The 18,440-nt window shown below is 38.6% G+C and overlaps 1 protein-coding gene across 1 annotated transcript in view; it reads right to left on the bottom strand.

Moving 5' to 3' along the window:
* si:ch211-186j3.6 (neural-cadherin) overlaps window positions 1-18,440 on the bottom strand; it is a 313,671-nt gene that overhangs the window by 209,545 nt on the left and 85,686 nt on the right. Inside the window, exons 4-6 of the mRNA XM_005929219.3 lie at window positions 15,875-16,079; window positions 9,171-9,282; window positions 2,353-2,602 (exon numbers count right to left, since the gene is read on the bottom strand). Coding sequence (XP_005929281.1) covers window positions 2,353-2,602; window positions 9,171-9,282; window positions 15,875-16,079 — 567 coding nt within the window. The remainder of the gene's footprint in view (window positions 1-2,352; window positions 2,603-9,170; window positions 9,283-15,874; window positions 16,080-18,440) is intronic.

The raw sequence follows: 18,440 nt of genomic DNA on the forward strand, positions 1-18,440 counted from the left end.
ATTTTGTGACTAAATATGATTTATTTAGCATTTAATTACACTGCCAGCCTTTCCACAAAGCCTCTGTTTTTCTTGAGTAAAATACTAGGTTTTAGTCATGTGGAGCTGATAACTTTCCATCGTCTCAGCCAAATATGCTCAATAAAATAAACTAAAGACTTCAAACTGAGTGGGTGACATGATAAAGCTGCAGCCACTTTTACATATAGAATATGTATATTAGGATCTTGAGGTCTAATATATAAACATGAAAAAAATATCACATTCTTTTTAGTAAGTCAATAACAAAGATCAACACATTGTGTAATTAAGAAAAGAAATTCAAATAAATTCCACTTTTAAGTGGTCACATCATTTTTCGAGAGCTGCAACCTAGATTCATTATAAACTGGCAAAACGTGTAGAAATGGAAGCTCATTATCGCTTCCCTTTGACTCCAAGGATCAATATAAATAGGCCACATTTTCTGCCTGGATAATGATATATTTAATGACCCCTCTCTGTGTCGTGCTTTTTTTCCTTTCTGCTCAGCACATGTAACTAAACATACATGCACATTTTTCCTGCATGCACACAGGCAAATGAAACATAAGTAACAGAGGGAAAGTAAGCAATCTTATCAAAAGCATAATCCCACTAAACTGGCCCTACTGTATTTGTTTCATCAAACACATAACAGATGTCATCACGTGTGCACATTTAAGTGTATTTGTACCAGTGTGTTTGCCTGCATGGATGACTCTGGAGCTCTGTTCGTGCCTGAATGATGAATCATAGATTGTCAAGTACTGTTTTTAGGGCAGTTGTGACAGAGGGTTCAGGGTTACAGAGGAAGAACTGATGGATTATTTGGCTGTCGCTGACAGTAAGTCAATACAACCCAAAACACACACACACACTAGTCCCTATCCTCTATAAACAACATAAACACATGCATATCAGATGCACGATGGATGAATGCACTTTATAACCACATTAATCTGTCCATACAAAAACCTCACTTTCTTGGGACCTTCTCAATTACTAAACACACACATATATAGGCGCAAGCATACGCACACACAGAGTTAGGGTTCAGGACCTCCTGAGGGTGCTGGTGGGCATGGTTGATTGACCCTGCCTCACCAATCTGCCCAGCTCTCTGCCAGAAAAATCAACCAATTAAAAGATGCAGACACCACAGCAGCACGAGCGGGAGGGGGGAGTGTGCTAACAGCAGCTGTGCTGCTGAACTGGGAAGCTCTCCGCTCACTCAACTTCTAAGAGAAGTAGTTCTGGTTGCCTTATTTACTTTGGTATCAGTGGACTGTGTGCACAAACAGAAACACCGGTGACAGATTTAATCTAAAATGACTTGATCACAGATGGCTTCAAATCAGCATGTTTAGGAATGTGCAATAGATATTTTTGCCAAAGAATTACTGCATATAGATCCATTTCTATTTGAAATCAGCAGGGAATTGTGGAGCTGAATCAATGCAACTCAACCATGAGAGGAGAGTTATTCAAAGAGATGTGTTGTAGATGTGGCCCTGATGGTGGATCAGTGCTGACTGAAAACCTCAGCCCACAGCTCTTTAGTTCACCTCATTTAATTCTACTTTGTACAGGTGTTACCAGTTTAACTGAATCTGAAGTGTAAATTCAAGTGTATCAGAGAAAGGAGGACAGGAATGCTTGCATTTAATTAAACCGAGAAAAGAAAACCTCAGATAACGGCCATATTTTTGTCTTGGCCCCAAGAGCTTCAACAGGTTTGTTTCTCATATTTTTAAAAAATGTAATTAAATGCATAATTGTTTAGAAATTGCTTGTTTTAAAGCCCCAGAGATATTCACTTTGGTGCCATAAAAAGAGGAAAAGTAAGCAAATCTGTGCATTCGTGAGGATGGAACAAGGGAGCAAAGAGCAATTCAAACATCAAGCCTTTCCTACGTTCAATTCTTTGACTATTTATTTCAGCGCTAAATAAAATCCTCTGTTGAACAAGTTGCAGAAAGAAAATGCAGAGAAACTCTGTGCCCCTGTGCCAACAATACAACTGAAAATTCAATTGTATGCAGCACCTCAAAAGAGTGAATGGCAGCTTGCACCTAAAATATATGTGCAGCAGCCTACACTCAACAACTTAACCAAGAGACACTGCAGGAGATTGTTTGCCTTTGGCAATGTAGAAATGAGTACACAGCAAAGTTGGTCCTTCGGTATCTGCACCAAACATCATGCTGTCACCAGAAGACTGTCAGCCTCTCCTGCCTTCACCCTGACTGGCAGGCAGGCAGGAATCAGCCACAGAATAATATAGAGCTCATCTCTCTTTCTCTTAAACAATAAAGCACAAGTCTTACTTACATGTGTTGGGAGAACTCAGGTGCCTCATCGTTGACGTTTGCCATCCTAATCCGTACCGTAGTCGTGCCCGTACGAGGAACCTCCCCCTTGTCAATGGCCATGACTACAAACTCATACAGATGATTAGGTCTCTCATAGTCTAAAGGTCCCGCGGGGAAGATTGTTCCGTGAGGGGAAATAGTGAAGTCTGGACTCAGGGTGTAATAGGTCAGCTCTGCATTCTCTTCCGAGTCACAGTCATTGGCCGAAACTAAAGATGAGAACACAGAGATGGAGAATAGAAAAAACAGAGTTCAGAAGGACTAAACAAAGACGACAAAGGTTGGATTTACCACTGGTGAATTAGCTAGACTGACCGTACAGACTAGAAAACCAATTTGTTAAATATCCACAAGAGGAAAGGAGGGAAGCTGGATGGAAACTGTGTTTTCTTGCTTTCTCATTTTTTGTGACATATATTTATAACTTACATTTTCATGTATCTGCATATATGTTTGAGATTCAAGCAGTAGTCTGTTGTTAATTTCTTCCTTTATACACAATAAAAATGAACAAGAAAGAAGATTTGTGTTTTTGTTCATTACCAGCAAGTGGTTAAAGTATCTTAATCATCTTAGTCGGTTCGTTTATGATCCTAAAAGGATTGTACTGCTACCTTCAGGTCTCTTCAATGATATTCTCACTACCGGGTTCAGGTCAGGACTCTAGCTGGGCCACTGCAGGAACTTCACAGCATCTTCCCAAAGCTCCTCCTGTGTTTTCTTGTTGATATGCTTCAGGTCTTTAATTTAATTTGTTAAGATCCAGCTCCATTCTGAGACCGTGAAAAAGGTTTACTCAGGATTGCTCTATTTTTTCTGCAAGTTTTCAAGAAATACAACATAGCATATCAGCAGATGTCTGACTTTGTTCACCAGGTTTATTGAATTCAATAACCTTTAGAAGCAGGATGCATAAGATTTCATATATAACTGGATTATTTCAATATTTCATGTTTTAATTCATTAGTACAACACATAAAGAAAAAACTGCTGTGTGATGTAAAAGTTCTGCACTTCTATTGCTAATGGGAAAAAAATACAGTGATTCACTTTGGAGATGTGCCCGAAACAACAAAATGTGGAAACCTTGAAAGGGCAGAAACACTTTCTGAATACACTATATATTCAAATGTAAAAATATGAGGACTTGCAGAAGATTTATTTCACAAATAAAAGTTGTACAAATCGAAAAGTTAAAAGATGAAGGCCTTTACTAAGTCTGCAGTATTAGTGCACACGTTTATAATGAAAGTTGTGCAGGAGGAGCAGGTGCTTGCATATGTTGCTATTGCCCCAAGTTTGTCTGTGCTGCCTTAAAAATAAAGACGGACATACTGCCTGCGCTGTCCTGTGGAAACCAACACAGATAGTAACGTCACATCACTATGCTTTAGCTTTTTTCATGGTTTTTTTTGATGAAAGTAGAAACTTCCATCGAAACTACTACTTATAACAAACTATCTTTAGCTAATGTACCATATTGAATGAAGTCGCCAGAGAAACTGTTTGTGCAGAACGAGTTCTCTAATTATTTAAAAGTTTGTTTCTGGTATTTCATCCAAACCATATGCACTTGATATCTCAATTCTCATGCTACACTATGTGTTCAAACGGACGCTTCCAGTGCCACAATTTTAAGCCACGGGAGTTAGCGTTATTTGCCCAGCATGCACTGAAAGGACTGTCATTTTGCAACATTTCTGCTTCCACATCACATATTGGGAATCCATGGAGCCAGGACTCGCCTGGCCACAAATTGACTGCCTTGCTAAAACTGAAAAGACCACCAGGGATTTGAATAAGCATATTTTACACTAACAAGAACATTCACCATCAAAAGCTCAATTCCCCAATTCACCTTACATTGCATTTGGCTCAAGGGCCCATACAGAAGTGCACGCACACATGCGTGCGCACACACATATGCTCACATGAATAATAGATGCACACATACATAAAAACAATGCCACTGTTTGCTTCCACTAACAAACCATAATTCTTTATTGCTATAAAGCCTCGGGGAACTCTAACTAGCTTCAAATTAACAGTTTGAAGTGCGTTCAATTAACAAAATGCCTGCAAAACAAAGTATCTGGGTTCGTTAAGGAGGTATATAAACTTTGTCAGTGTTTATTTGCATGATTAGTTTTACTTCATTATTTCAGCAGAGACATTTCGTATGCGAGTACACGAGATTAGCTGAATTTTCAAAGTGCTGTGGTAATATTCAAAATGTTTGTGGGGCTGTGGCCTTCAAAGTGTCCTTATGTTGAACAAGCACTAAACTGAATGAAAAATATTTCAGTTCCATTAAAAAAAAAAATAAAAGCCACAAAACACAAATGGGAAATGTGATGCTTTGGTACAGTTAAAGTAAATTTAACAATGAGAGTACAACAGCCAAAGAAAATCAGCCATGAGGTTCCATTTACACCATCCTGTTTGTGTTTTTGGTTTTGCTATATTTTCCCATTAAGTTTGATATATTTGTCAATCATTTCAGTTTCATTTCATTACAAATGCACTATGACTTTGAAAGTGTAAAATCAAACTACCAAAGGCATTAATCTTGCTATCTGAGCAAAGTTTATGGATTCAGTTAAATGATGTCATACCACTAATATCACTAAGGCCACTGTTGAGAGAACGAGATTGAAGTCTGATACATGAATGGGTCTTCGTATATACTTTCATTCTTATTACTTCACACACGCAGAAATAAATAATAAAATAAACATTACACAAAAACTGTAAATACCTAGAGATGAGTTTTCACTTACAGATGGCCCCATATAGATTTAACACTAAATGGATGATTGTGTCACATTTTAGCATAGTCAGTATTCATCATTAGTGGTTTCTTGTGTTTTGTTTTATGTCAGATTGATTTCTAGGAATAATCTTTGATACACAGCTGAATCAAGTGTGGAAAAAACCATTTCTGTCCAGACAAATTCTACAATTCTTCTTCTTCTTACTGTTGTTAATATGATCCCTTTTACCAAAATGTTAGTCTTTTATTTAGATTTCTCTACGCTTTACAAGTTGGATAAAAATAAATGTGTGTTTTTCCTGCACCTGGTTCTGTAGCGCAGTCTTCTGAAGAAAAACTGAAACACAGCTGTTTTGCTTTTTGAGCAGCCTCTCATTCAGTCTTGATGGGTTGAAAATGAACTGCAACACTAGTAGCCAAACACATGTCACATATGAGTCAATATTTAATTTACTAAGTAGAGATTTCTATTCTTCAGGAAAACATTTAAGCATCTATTTATCAGTAAGTCCTCTGTAATCTTGAATCAGCATTGTTGCACTAGCATCGCTACACTGTTTAACAGGCCTCTATACATTCTTAGCTGCATCCCTCGTGTCTTTCTGGCATATTATGATTTTGTACAGAAGATGGAGACAGCGGGATCCTCAGATCTCTATGGAAAGCAAGATAATTGGCTTGCTTGGTACACTGTGCTGCAGTTGATTTCCAACTTGGCAAAGTACAGATTTGTCCACTCTCACGATGGAAATGATTATGGGATTACTAGCACATGATTTAGCAAAACGATGCTGGATGCCCATTTCTCCCTGCTCATTTAATTTATACTATGCCTTTTAACCCACTTAATTAAGTGAAGGGGGAAAAATGTCTTTATTTCAGTAAGTTGGGCTGCTCAGTCTTAGATGTACTCAGAAGTGGATTGGGTAAAATTAACTGTATTAATTATACCATGTATTGGGGCAATTTTGTTCATTATTTTGGGAAAGCTACAATTTGTACGACATATTTTTCACCCCACTAAATTTAGGCAGCAACAGTCTATTTTTACGACTGAAAATTGCACAGGTCACATAGATGGTTTGCTATATCATAATCCTGAAGCATTTTGAAATCACTGGAATCTCTGTGCAGAAATGTGATAACTGTTTTTGTGGGGGTTTTTTTTCCCACTCACGGAAATATTGACAAGTGTTCAAACAAGCATGGAAATGGGTGGGAACACAGCAGCACAGCAGGAGGAAACTTCTCGCCTCCCTTGGTGCACCTGTTAATGGCAGCGAGCTAAGGGCCTGCTGCGTCTCTCCCACAGTGCGCACCTCACTCCCCCATTCACTCATTTACTTTCTCCATGTTCACTAGAAATAAATAACATTTATTTATTTTTGTGAATAAATCTGAATTACTCTTAAGACCTTGGTCAGAGAAGCTCTACTGATCAAGTGCCTTGTTGGACTGAATTGCTCCAACGCTGAGCAGAAAACCAAAAATCGAATTTGTGGACTTCTTGCACACAAACACTGGTGATATAGTAAAGTCGAACAATGCTCCGTAGCTTCTCACTTTGTGTTTGTTTGCACTTTATTCATATACAGCATATTTTCATCATGTGACAAAATGCTGCAAAGCATTGCAAACTGGTGTGCTGCAAGGACACTCATCTCTCACTTGCTCACATTCAATATTGACAAAGCACATCTGCATGTTTAAAAGCATTAAAAATAAATAAATAAAAACACTGTCTAAGTAATTCTCAAGCTCTGGTCCTGTGAGTTTCAGGATTCTGTACATTTTCTGAGCTGGACTGCATGTTTTCTACACCACTCTTCCATTTTCAGGGTTACAGCTCCCAGTGCTCCTACTGTATAATCACTGGGACCACTTTGGAAATCTTTCACATGTGCTCCAGTTGTTGCCTCAGCTATTTTCTTGTGGGGCTCCTTCCCAACTGCCATAATATTTCATATAAAACTTGTGGTGATCTCAGGAAACTGGACAAGTGAATCAGACAAGGAGAAAGTCGCGTCCTCAAGAACCAGGACAAAAAATTCAGCAATGATCTGACACAAGACCTACAAGATCAGAAAGGGTGCCAGGGGAAATGTGATTATCAAGAAGCCATTCTTAAGGAACTAAAGCAGGGAGTAAAGGCTGAAGTAGGCCAGGTTACACAAGAACTAGACTGAAAGTCAGTGATAACTTATCTAATGAAGCGAAGAATCTAAATCTGACATTTTTGGTTTAAAATGTCATCAATATGTACATGGAGGTCAGGTGAGAGGTACAGCAGTGAGTACAGCCATCTGTAAAACACGGTGGAGGCTGTGTCATGGTTTGGGGTTGCATTCCAGCCAGTGGTGTCGGAGATCTCAGCTGCATGTGGGTAAGTAAATTAATCTGAAGACCAAAGTTGGGATTGCATTTGTCAAAATGTATTTTTAACAATGACTCAACTTTTTATTAGCTTTTAAAATTATATTTACACTCATAAATCAGCAGATGGAACAGGAGTCTTTGGCCTGGATATCAGCCGGGGAGTGGCAAAATTTAAAAATTGCCCATTGCCACAAGATGACAAGTAAGCAACAGGTTAACAAATTAATATCATTATAACCATTGAGACTGCATTTCAGTGGGCTAGCTGGAAAACAGATTAAAGTTGTAAAGGCTATATTATTGTTTTAGTTACATATAAAATTCAGCTTATTTTCTCCAGGACAATGTTGCAAATTGAAGCATAGGAGCAAAATATCCAAGCAATGTAAACAATTTTAACACCTCTTTTGTTTATTCAAACAAAAACCATGTTTGCTGTTAACTTTCACCTGAAAACAAGTAACTTTTCTCAGAATACGGCATGATTTTACAGGTCTTAGCTGTTCTTAGATGTTTAGAAAAAACACTAAAACACACACAGTCTTGTGTTTGTTTGTTTTTTTCTTTAATATGAATTCAATCCAAAGTCTTCCCGCCTGCATTCACAGCTAATGGACATTTCCAAAACGGTGTCATACCTACAGTCATTTTCACACAGTTCTTGTAAGCAATTAAAATATACTTGCATTTTCATTCTTGCCCTGTTTAAAGTTTACCTGTTCAAAAAGCTAAAGATTGATCTGTTTAGCGCTATAAACAAACAGATGTCTATAAGTTTTAATAAAAAAGCAACAATGTTTTAGAAGAGATAGTAAGAAACAGTCTCCGAGAGAAGACGGAAAAACTCTGTTGTCAGTTGTGTTGGCAGAGTAAAAGTGTCACTGTGACATACCCACAACAGTTGGCATCACCATTTCTTCACAAAGAGATGAAACATAAGCGTTCCCTTTGGGTTATTACAGGAACGGAGAGGCTGCAGCAGCTGCACTGATGAAAGTAGCAGTGATGCCGGTGCTGACAAGTACCTACTCTGTTTCCTGACCAGTCAAAATACATGAATGTTAAAGAAGCGCAGGCACTCTTGTTTTGTTCTGAAAGCCGCTACAGCAAAGCTTCTCAAACATTTGCATATCACAGCTCCCACAGAGGCACGTGTTTGCCCACTGAGCTGCACCTGGCTTAAATTTAACTGGTAACACAAGAAGTAAAACACGGATTGTTATTTTTTTCTTTCACTTTTTTTCTTTTAAAAGTCACCAAATACAGGCACACATAATAAAGGTCCTTGCAATTCTGAGAGTTTTACTTGGAAATATTTAAATCAGCCCAGTGAAAAAATGCACAAACACCATTGCAGGATTTCTTTAATAACATTAAAGATTAATAACATTGTGATTAGTGCATCAGAAATTACATAACCGGGAGCTGTTTATCAGTGAAGATGAATTAAAAAATAAGATGAACCTACTTCTGTAGGTCAGGGAAGGCAGTGCAATGTTAAATTTCCTTTGCATATAAGAAACTGATACAGAGTAGTAAGTTGAGCTTTAAATGAATAATGTGAATCTAAAAATAAAGAATGCACTCAGTGAAGCTGACTCAAACAGGTATTTTGAGACTTGTCTTACCTTGCAGCAGGGAGGTTGCTGTTGTCACAGTTTCTGGTACACCATCCTTGCTGTAAATCGACTGGAGGAACTCAGGAACGCAGTCGTTTTCATCAGTAATAACTACCCGTACCTGAGAGGGTGATGATGAGGAAAGAGGAAAAGAAGGAAAAAGAGGATAAGATTAAACTAATTTATGTGTTCAAACTGTTTCTGAACATTTAAACAGTCAAAAACACATTTTAAAGAAATGAAACAGTTCATCTTCTTTTTATTTCTTGTACAGAATTCCCCGTTTTACTCACGACTGGTCATATGTAACAAATGCTTATGCTCCTGTAAGCTCTTTTGTTCATAACTGAACAAAAAAAAAGAAAAAGAAAAGAAAAAGAATGCCTTGCACATCTTACATCTTCTCTAGTAGGCATCAGGCCAGTAAAATGTGTGTGGCATGTTAAATACTCTCAGGGAAAAAGTACAAGTCAAGTCCTAAAGCAAGTTAGCATGTCCACATGAACTGGGTCAGACAGTTTGTTATTATTCGTGTATTTTCTGCTATTTATGTTGAAATTCCTTTCAAGCATTCTGGTAAAAAAAAAAAAGATACATTTATGAAATACAAAATAATACAACATAATTAAAACAATGAAGCATTTGCATTTCTAATCTCAGACTGCTTCTGTCTATGAACATGTAAAAGCTGCTCAGCCAATCAGCAGAAATGCTGCAGATTCAAAGTCATACTGGCACAGTGTCATGAAAATTTGAAATCTGGGATTACTACTTCAGGCGCTGTCCAAAATTGGTTTTCTTTGCATTCAGAGTCATTTTCATGTGTGAGTGACCCAAATTAACCCCATCTCCAACCAAAAGGAAGCTTCATCTCAACCTCCTCCAAAACCATGCCCTGACCCTGATTCCTGTGGTTTATTGACCTCGCCACAGGGAAGAAGCTGCAAGTGAACTAGCGTTGTGGTCCCTCTTGTTGGTCAGTGGAGAGCGGAACCCCGTGGAGCTTCTTGTAAGCACTGAGCTAACAAATGAGTAGTGTGCAAGGATGAATTTATTTAGCGTGAGCAGGAAGGCGTTTGCCTTGCTAAGACACTGTAATACTGCTCAGTTCGTTTGGGATATAAAGGCAAACAAAGCATCTCCTTCCAGATGTTGACTGCCTGCTTCAAGTCCAAGAGCAATAAATAGACATGGGCTGGCAGGCAAGCCTCTGACCCTCAGTCCCTCTTGTGTTTTTTCCCCAAACAAAGCTGTACGTATACACACTCACCCTACAGACACAATCGCATACACACAGTGAGTGCTTTGTAAATACCACTGGTATTAAGTCCTGGTAGGTAAGATGAAATTCTGTAATATCAGTTAATCCTTCAGCAAAGATCAGCCACAAAGCAATGAACAACAAAATAAAATCTGCCCATGTCAACTCCCTGAGGTGATTTGTGCGCATTTGCCAATAACTGTCAACCTTTTTTTTGGGTGTTTCGATGTGTGCGTTTGCATGTCCTAATGAGCAAATCTATGCCCTAGCTGGACAGGAAATAGGCAGGATATACAATGGTAGAGTATGTGTGCATACAAGGCTGAGGAAAGGCAAGATCGAATGAGAAGAGAGAGGAAGTCAGCTGTAATAAAGCAAGATGGGCTCAAACGCACGCACACAGGAATGTGCACACGTGCACACACTTGGGAAGCTGCAGGCAGGTCTCAGGCTGGTTAGGTAACTAATGGTGCCGATGAGCTATCACTCCTGCAGGGAGAAACTTGGAAACTACCTGCAAATTAAAGTCATGCTCAGTGACTCCAGTGCACAAAAATACGGCACGTCTGTTTCTTATTTTGATAGAGGGCGGCAGATTTCTGAAAAGTAGAATAAAATCAAAAGCAGAAAAGAGGTGCGTTATTTGGCAGTCCTCTATGGAAAACAAATTAATAGGTGATTTTTTTAACCTGCTACTGGGAAACAGTGTCACAGAAAAAGATAAAAAAAGAACAACTTCCATCATAAAGTTCTATACTTTATACACATGAAATTTTTTGACTAACAGATGCCTTTCTGTGGATAAGTATTGGAGTTGCTAGGCACTATTCTTGCAAGTACAACACATGTCTGCAATCTCAGGACAGCTTCATACTTGTCTAAAATCAAACAGAAGGCTTACAACCAAAATGCCATCAGAATATGTTTATTTTGGCATGGTCACAAGTAGCCGTATGCCATTCGATTGGTTACTTATCTCAAGAGAACATGTCTTAATTAATGCAAAATCCAATATGGGCCTTCCCGAGGCAGATGGCAGGGAGAAAGAGCAAGAGTATATTATGAACCTCTAAAATTGACATGCTGCAGATGAATCCAGTGAGCTGGAGTTTATCACTGAGACCATGACAGCCACTGCATGGTGACGCTCGTGATAAACTTTGGTTAGTTTTTGTCTGCATCTCTGCGATAAACTAAATAAACAGACACATAGTGACAGGTTAGTGAAAATATTTTGATTACATGTTCCACTATAATAAAAAGTGACAGTTACATTTAGCAGTCTGTAACACAAACCCTGAACTCGCCCTGAAACCGTTTGTCTGCCCTTTGCCATTTTAGCTGTTTTCACTTTTTTTCCCCTTTCCACATGAGTGCATCCTTTGAAGATGCTGACTGCTGCATGTTTGCCAGTGTGGGGAGAGTCACTGTGGTATCACATCCAGGCATGCATTCAATGTCAACAGCAAATTCCTCTCTTGTGCAGCACTTGACAAAAATGAGCACATGAACATATGTGGTGTGATATGTGGTATACTACAATATACCCGAGTTTAACCGTATGTAAACAGATACAGCATCAGATGAATTGGGGTTCCCCCCTCAGAATGTACAAAACATCCACTCCAGTGTTGGATCAAAAATAATTGGCTTGTAATTGACAGCCGCGATCACTAGATGGTGTTTGCACAACTTCATTTTATAACTCTGGAACTTTTGATAAGTTTTTAAAAAAATAATTCTGACAGCTACTGTCAGCCAACAGTCAGCCACTCAGAGCCCCGCCTAGCTTCGCTCTAAACACGCCCCCTTCATTTAATTGCACGGTGCCACCAAGAGATGGCGCTTTCTTCAAAAAAACTTTGACTCGGATAGTTAGCAAAAGAAGACTTCCTCAGTATTATTGTAAGAGCTTTACTTTATAATATCATATATAATATATAGTTTTTCAATAATAGGCTACTTTCATACATTAGATAACCTATTGGATCTGGGGGGTGGCAAGAAATTTGTTCTTGCGATGAAAAAAGTTCCTTCAGCAAATTCCTGGATCTAGATTTGGATTAAGTCAAGCCCCATAAGCTATAAACAAATGATCATTTCACTACAAAAGCTCCAGATCCTTTAAAAAGGACAAAATATAACGACAAAGCCCACATGTAGTGGCCTTCAAAAGTACTTGCTGTCTTTTAATCTTAAATTCAAATGCCTTAAGTAGCAAAAGCAGAATTTTTTCTATACTGTTAACATGCTTTTGAAGAGCTTTTTAAAGTCTAACTGGAATGAAGTCTCTGCTTAACCCTGCTTTGTTAAAACATTAATGTTTAAACTACTATCAATCAGCACCGCCCTCAATGATGTCACAGGACGGTGCACGGGGGCCAGCGTACTGATTCAGAGGCCCGCTGTCTGTCTAACAAGTGAGATGGCAAAAAACATCCTGAAGTACCATGTAGATTATTGTCAGAAAACCTCACCTCAAAAAACAACTTAAGCTGTATGTATTGAGCCCTCCATTATCCAACTGTGATGTAAGAGTGATAATGTAATTTTGTTCAGGAGGCAAGCGTAGATGAATTATAGCTCATATAAAGCACTGAGGATCTGTAAAAGGTTTACACTGTCAACAAGATTAGCCTACACAACACCAGTTTTCCACTGCTGATACAGACTGTTAAGCACCCAGTACTGGCCAGGAAAATCCTTGTACCGATTACCATCACATAAAGTATTTCCGACAAACATGTATGAGAGAAAATTTAAAGCAGCACCAACAATTTTTCTGTATCAAAAGACATGAGACATATTTCTAACTTCAAATGCCAGACAACAAGCCAAACTTTTTTAACCCTTTAAGACCTACCATAGAACCAAGTCCGCCAGAGCTTATATCATATTTTTACATGCTGTGCAGCCATTTTTTGGAGCATTTCAAGTTGCTATACATCAATACAACCATTATAGCCCAAATTTTAATAATATGTCTGCATTAAGTTCATAGTAATTACATAAATTGCAAAAAAGTGCAATAAACTACAAAAAAATTTAAAATCGTTTTTGTTTTTTTAACATATATTTCTAGTTAGAGAAATTTAAGAGGCTTATCCCTCAAAACTAAAAATACAAAAAAGTTGCGCAAACTAGTTTCCCACCAAAGGAAATTTATTTTAAGTGTCTTCATAGTTTTATTTTTGAAATACACCAATTTTCATATACTGCAGGAAAAACAAAAAAAATATATTATAGTGCAAATTTGCAAAATAACAGCATATGCATCAAAATAAAATATTTCCAGCAGTGCAATATGAGTCCTCAGCATCCCAGAAACGACACAGAAAGTCATAAAGTCAAAGATAACTTTTAAAAACACCAGTATTGGCTCATAAGGCCACGATGGTAAAAAACTTCATTTCCGCAAAATTACGTCACTTCCGGTTTCGGGCAGGTGATGCCGGACATGCGACAGTTCACGCTGATGGACGTAGGAAGTGTTACAAACAGCTGATCGGATCGGCAAAGCGTGTTTCTGGAATATTATGTTTTTGGTGCTGCAAGCGCTTTTTATGCAGTTTTTGCAAAGCTATATGTGGAAGGAAACTGTGACCTAGGACAAGCTGATGGCATAAGATGTAAGTACAACTCCTCCGGTTTCATATGCAAAAAAAATTATTGCGCTAGCTTACGTGGTTGCAGTGCTAGGATTTAAAAATAGTTACGCAAAATGGAGAGTGTCCACGCCGACCGGCTTTAAAGGGTTAAAACGGAAATTGAATTAAATGTGGGCACATCACCGGCATTATGTTCACCATTTATCACACAAAGCATAGTTTCTGTCTGGCTCCGTTAAACTGCAGAGACAAAGAAGCGGCTGTTGCAGCATCTAGAAGGCGAAGGCTTTTGAGTGCTGATCAAACTGAACACAGGGAGAGCTCTTGGGCAGACATGGGGCTAAGAAGGCTGTGGTACAATACAAAACTACCTGCCGTTTTCTTCCCTTTTTTCTTTCCAACTGTATTTTTCTTCTCGATAAAAATCATCTCATCTTCACCCACTCTTTTTCCTCGCTCTCCTTCTCCACACAGGCTTTTGTTGCTCTGTAGGCCAAAGAGGCCCAAAGTGGAGCAGTTTAGGACAGATTGGTTCAGCAGGACATCTTTTAGCCTGAGGCCAGAGTAATGATGGAAACCAGACCAGATGCATCAGCGCCTGCAGCGGTCAGCCGCTGTTTTGTCTCACTTCCTGACAACGTGAGGAAGTCATCGGGAATCCCAAAGCAGTCACTGCAGCCAGACAAATCTATTCGGGTTTTACAGGAAACAGTGTTCACAAAAACAGAGACATGTCTCTCAAGGTGAAGATAACTTTTTTGATAAATTCAGGTGGAGGCCATCCGCCCATCTGTCAGTGCGTCCACCTGTACCCATTTTCTCTAAGTCGGGTTGAGGTGGGAGTGGGCTAAACTTCCTTGCTACTATTTGAAGTTTTTCCTGGGGAATGCCTAGGTGTTCCTGGGTCTCTTTCCAGTTGACCATGCCCAGAAAATTTCAAAGGGAGGCACCGAGGAGGGATCCTGAGCAGAAGCGTCTCAGCTGTCTCCTATTGAAACGCAGCAGCACAAACTCTTTTGCGAACCCCCTTTAGATGTCTGAGCCTTCACACCCATCTGTAAGGCTGAGCCCAGCCACCCACCTGCTGCTTTTATTCCCAACCTTATGCTCGTGGTCGTTACCCAGTATTAACAACCAGAGTCAAAGGTTAGAACATACATCAACTGATAAATTCAAAAGCTTTACTTTCCAGATAGGATTTTCACGAAACAGTCTGGTATATATTCTACATTACTGCTGATGCCACATAAAGAAAAAAAACGTTAATTAAAAAAGGTGTAAATCAGGAAACATCGAAGCACACTATTATTTCAAGTGGAGCATTCACAATGATTACCATCTATGAAGCAACTGGGAATCAATAACTATGGCCACATTTTCACAGCACGAATCAAGTATTCCTGCTCAAGGATGCTTCTGACAGCTTATGAACATGTGTGATGATTTTGACTGTCTGCAAAAGTATTACACAAATCACAATCACCACAATTCAACTGCTATCTTACAAACTATCAGTGCACAGGGTGTACAATTCTGGTGGCTGTGGCTTGTATATTAGCAGCTCAAAGAAAGCAATACTGTGTGAAGACAATTACTGAAATTACATCATTTTTTTGACAGCAGATTTTTCAATTTTTTTAATTAAATATTTATTGAAGTATTGTTTACAGACTTTCTAAGACTTGACAAGCAGATGTGAAATGCCTCCAATCTTCTGAGACCATGAAGTCAAGGAATTTGGCATCAAAAAGGTGACTTTTTTTCTTGAAATTTACATCTCAAACTCACCAACATACACATACACAAACCCATACATATATAAATATATATATATAGACACAAACCTCGGCTGCACTGCTCATGCTCTCTATCCCCTCACTGGCTCGCACCAATAGCAAGTAGCGATGTTGGTCGCTCTCGTAGTCAATAGGGCGCGTCAGGCTGATTTCACCAGTCTCTGCTGAGATGGAGAAGAGACTACTGGGATTGATAAGCAGACTGTAGCTGATTGGTTTCTTCTGGAAGGACACAGCAGGTGTTGCCAAGAAGCTGGAAAGACATGGAGAAAAAGAACACAGTTGACTTCATGTGCAAAACCTGCAAAATGATCAGGTAGATAAGCTGTTTGAAATAATGTATTCAAAATATGTGTTTTTTATGTTTGAGTGATGAATACTTTTCCATAGATAAGGCGGCCCTTTTCCTGAAAAGGCTAAGAGAGGTATTAGGAGACATACAGCTATAAAAATGCTAGTATTTGCTACCCACATCATCCCACAATCTAAAGAAACTCAAGAACAGATGAGAAACTGAGTCACTTTCATTTCATCTATCAGTGGAAAAAAAGGGTTACAAGGCCATTTCTAAGGCTTTGGGACTCCAATGAACCACAATGAGAGCGGTTGTCCACAAATGAGGAAAACTTTGCACGAGTAACTGGGCTACCAAAAATACTCCAATAGTACATAGACGACTCAGAACAACATCTGCAGGCAGATGCAGAACCGCAGGCCTCATTTGCCTCAGTTAAGGTCAGTGTTCATGATTCAACAATGAGAAAGATACAGGGCAAATATGGCTTCCTCGGAGAGTTCCAGTTAGAAAACCATTGCTTTGTCTGGAATTTTGCACTTTACCAAAAAACCCAGAAGGACAATTTAGCCATTGGTTTCAAAGCTCGACTGTATTCAGGTTATGCAGCAGGAGAATGATTTGAAACACTGAGGCAAGTCCAGCTCAGAATGACTCAAAAGAATGAAACAAAATGAAGGTTTTGGAGTGACCTCGCCAAAGTCTGGACTTAAATTCCATTGAGGTGCTTTGGCATAACCTTACACAGGCCGTTCATGCTTGAAGTCCAGCGTGGCTGAACTGAAACAATTCTGCAAAGAACAGTGGGCCAAAATTCCTCCATAACGATGTGAAAGACTCATTGCCAGTTATCACAAATGCTTGATTGCAGTTCTTGTAGCCAAGGGTGGAACAACCAGTTATTATGTTTAGGGGGTAATTACTTTTTCACACAGGGCCAAGTAGATTTGGATATCTTTCAAAATCATCCAAAAACTGCATTTAGTATTTACTCAAGCTATCTTTGAATATTATATGTTTGATGTAACATGTAACATGTAAACATGTAAATGTGAAAAATGTGCCAAAAATCTGGAAACGGGCAATACTTTTTCACACCACTGTATTTATTATAAATGTGCTCATTTCCCCGATGAAGGAAGGAAGAAATATGTCAGTCCCAGTAAAGAGACTGCAGGTGGACCCTGAAGCCAAAATAAGGACATTAGTGCTAATTTGATCAATGAAAGTCAGAACATAAGCTCTTTGTGTGCTTTTTTAATTCTTGCCTTATTTTTAATCAGATAAAAATCAAAATATGAAAATATGTTTCTATGAGTCTTTTTTAAGCGTATTAAAAATCAGAAACTGAAATCTTTTATTTCCAGTTGTATTTTTGATCCACTGTAGTTTACAGTCATTTGGACTCTGTTAGAGCCTGTCTGTCTCTCCCAGGTTGAAACGGAAATGACTGAAGTGCCACCTTAAAGTCTGTCCACAGATGTTATATGGACTTGACACATTGGATGTTTTTGGCAACTTTTTGTTAACAACAATGTAAATTTTAGACAAAAAAAAGAGAGTTTTGTCCATAACATTTTGAAATTATGGCAAGTATCGATCATGTTGATGAGATAGAGGTCTCAGAAACTCATGTATCACATATGATACAAAGGGCATTTCAGGGTTAAGATACCTTTAGTCCTACCCACTGCCTTAAGTTGGGTTGCAAAGCAGCTTACAGATGGACATTACCTCAAGCCAGGCTAAAGAAACATTAATCGAGAGCCCTTTATAAGTGGATGTATTGAAGGGTATTAGCTGAGAAAAGCTGATGTTGGCTGGCATCGAGATGAGCTGATCTGTCAGGATTTCAGCTGAGCTCAACTCAACTCAACTAATGCCATGGTCGACATTTTTTAATTTTAAGGATATTATTTAAGTTTATCTAAACATATATTTAGCAAAGCTATATTTTTCATCACTGAGTTGCACAGAAGATAATATTTCTATTTTGTGATTGGTACAATGACAAGTTTAATGCTCACTGATGATGATAGATGATGGAAAAAGTTACAGCCCTATGTGGCACCAGAGAGAGCTTTCTGCTAAGACTGCGACTGCAGAAATGTCGATGACTACCTATTCTTACTGTGTATGCAAATAAATATTTAAAGGTAATCCTATTACTGTGCTACACATGCTAAAGGCTAAATGAGCCACAGTACAGATTTAGTCTGTAAAACACGAGTATCTAAGAATAAATAAATAAAAGTGTACACATTAAATGCCCATCATGATTGTGTTGTTTTAGACACATAGTAATATTTTTCATCATGA

This window comes from Haplochromis burtoni, unplaced genomic scaffold, assembly GCF_018398535.1.
Source record: "Haplochromis burtoni strain Fernald_Lab_line unplaced genomic scaffold, NCSU_Asbu1 Contig_121, whole genome shotgun sequence".
In the NCBI taxonomy this organism is placed as follows: domain Eukaryota; kingdom Metazoa; phylum Chordata; class Actinopteri; order Cichliformes; family Cichlidae; genus Haplochromis; species Haplochromis burtoni.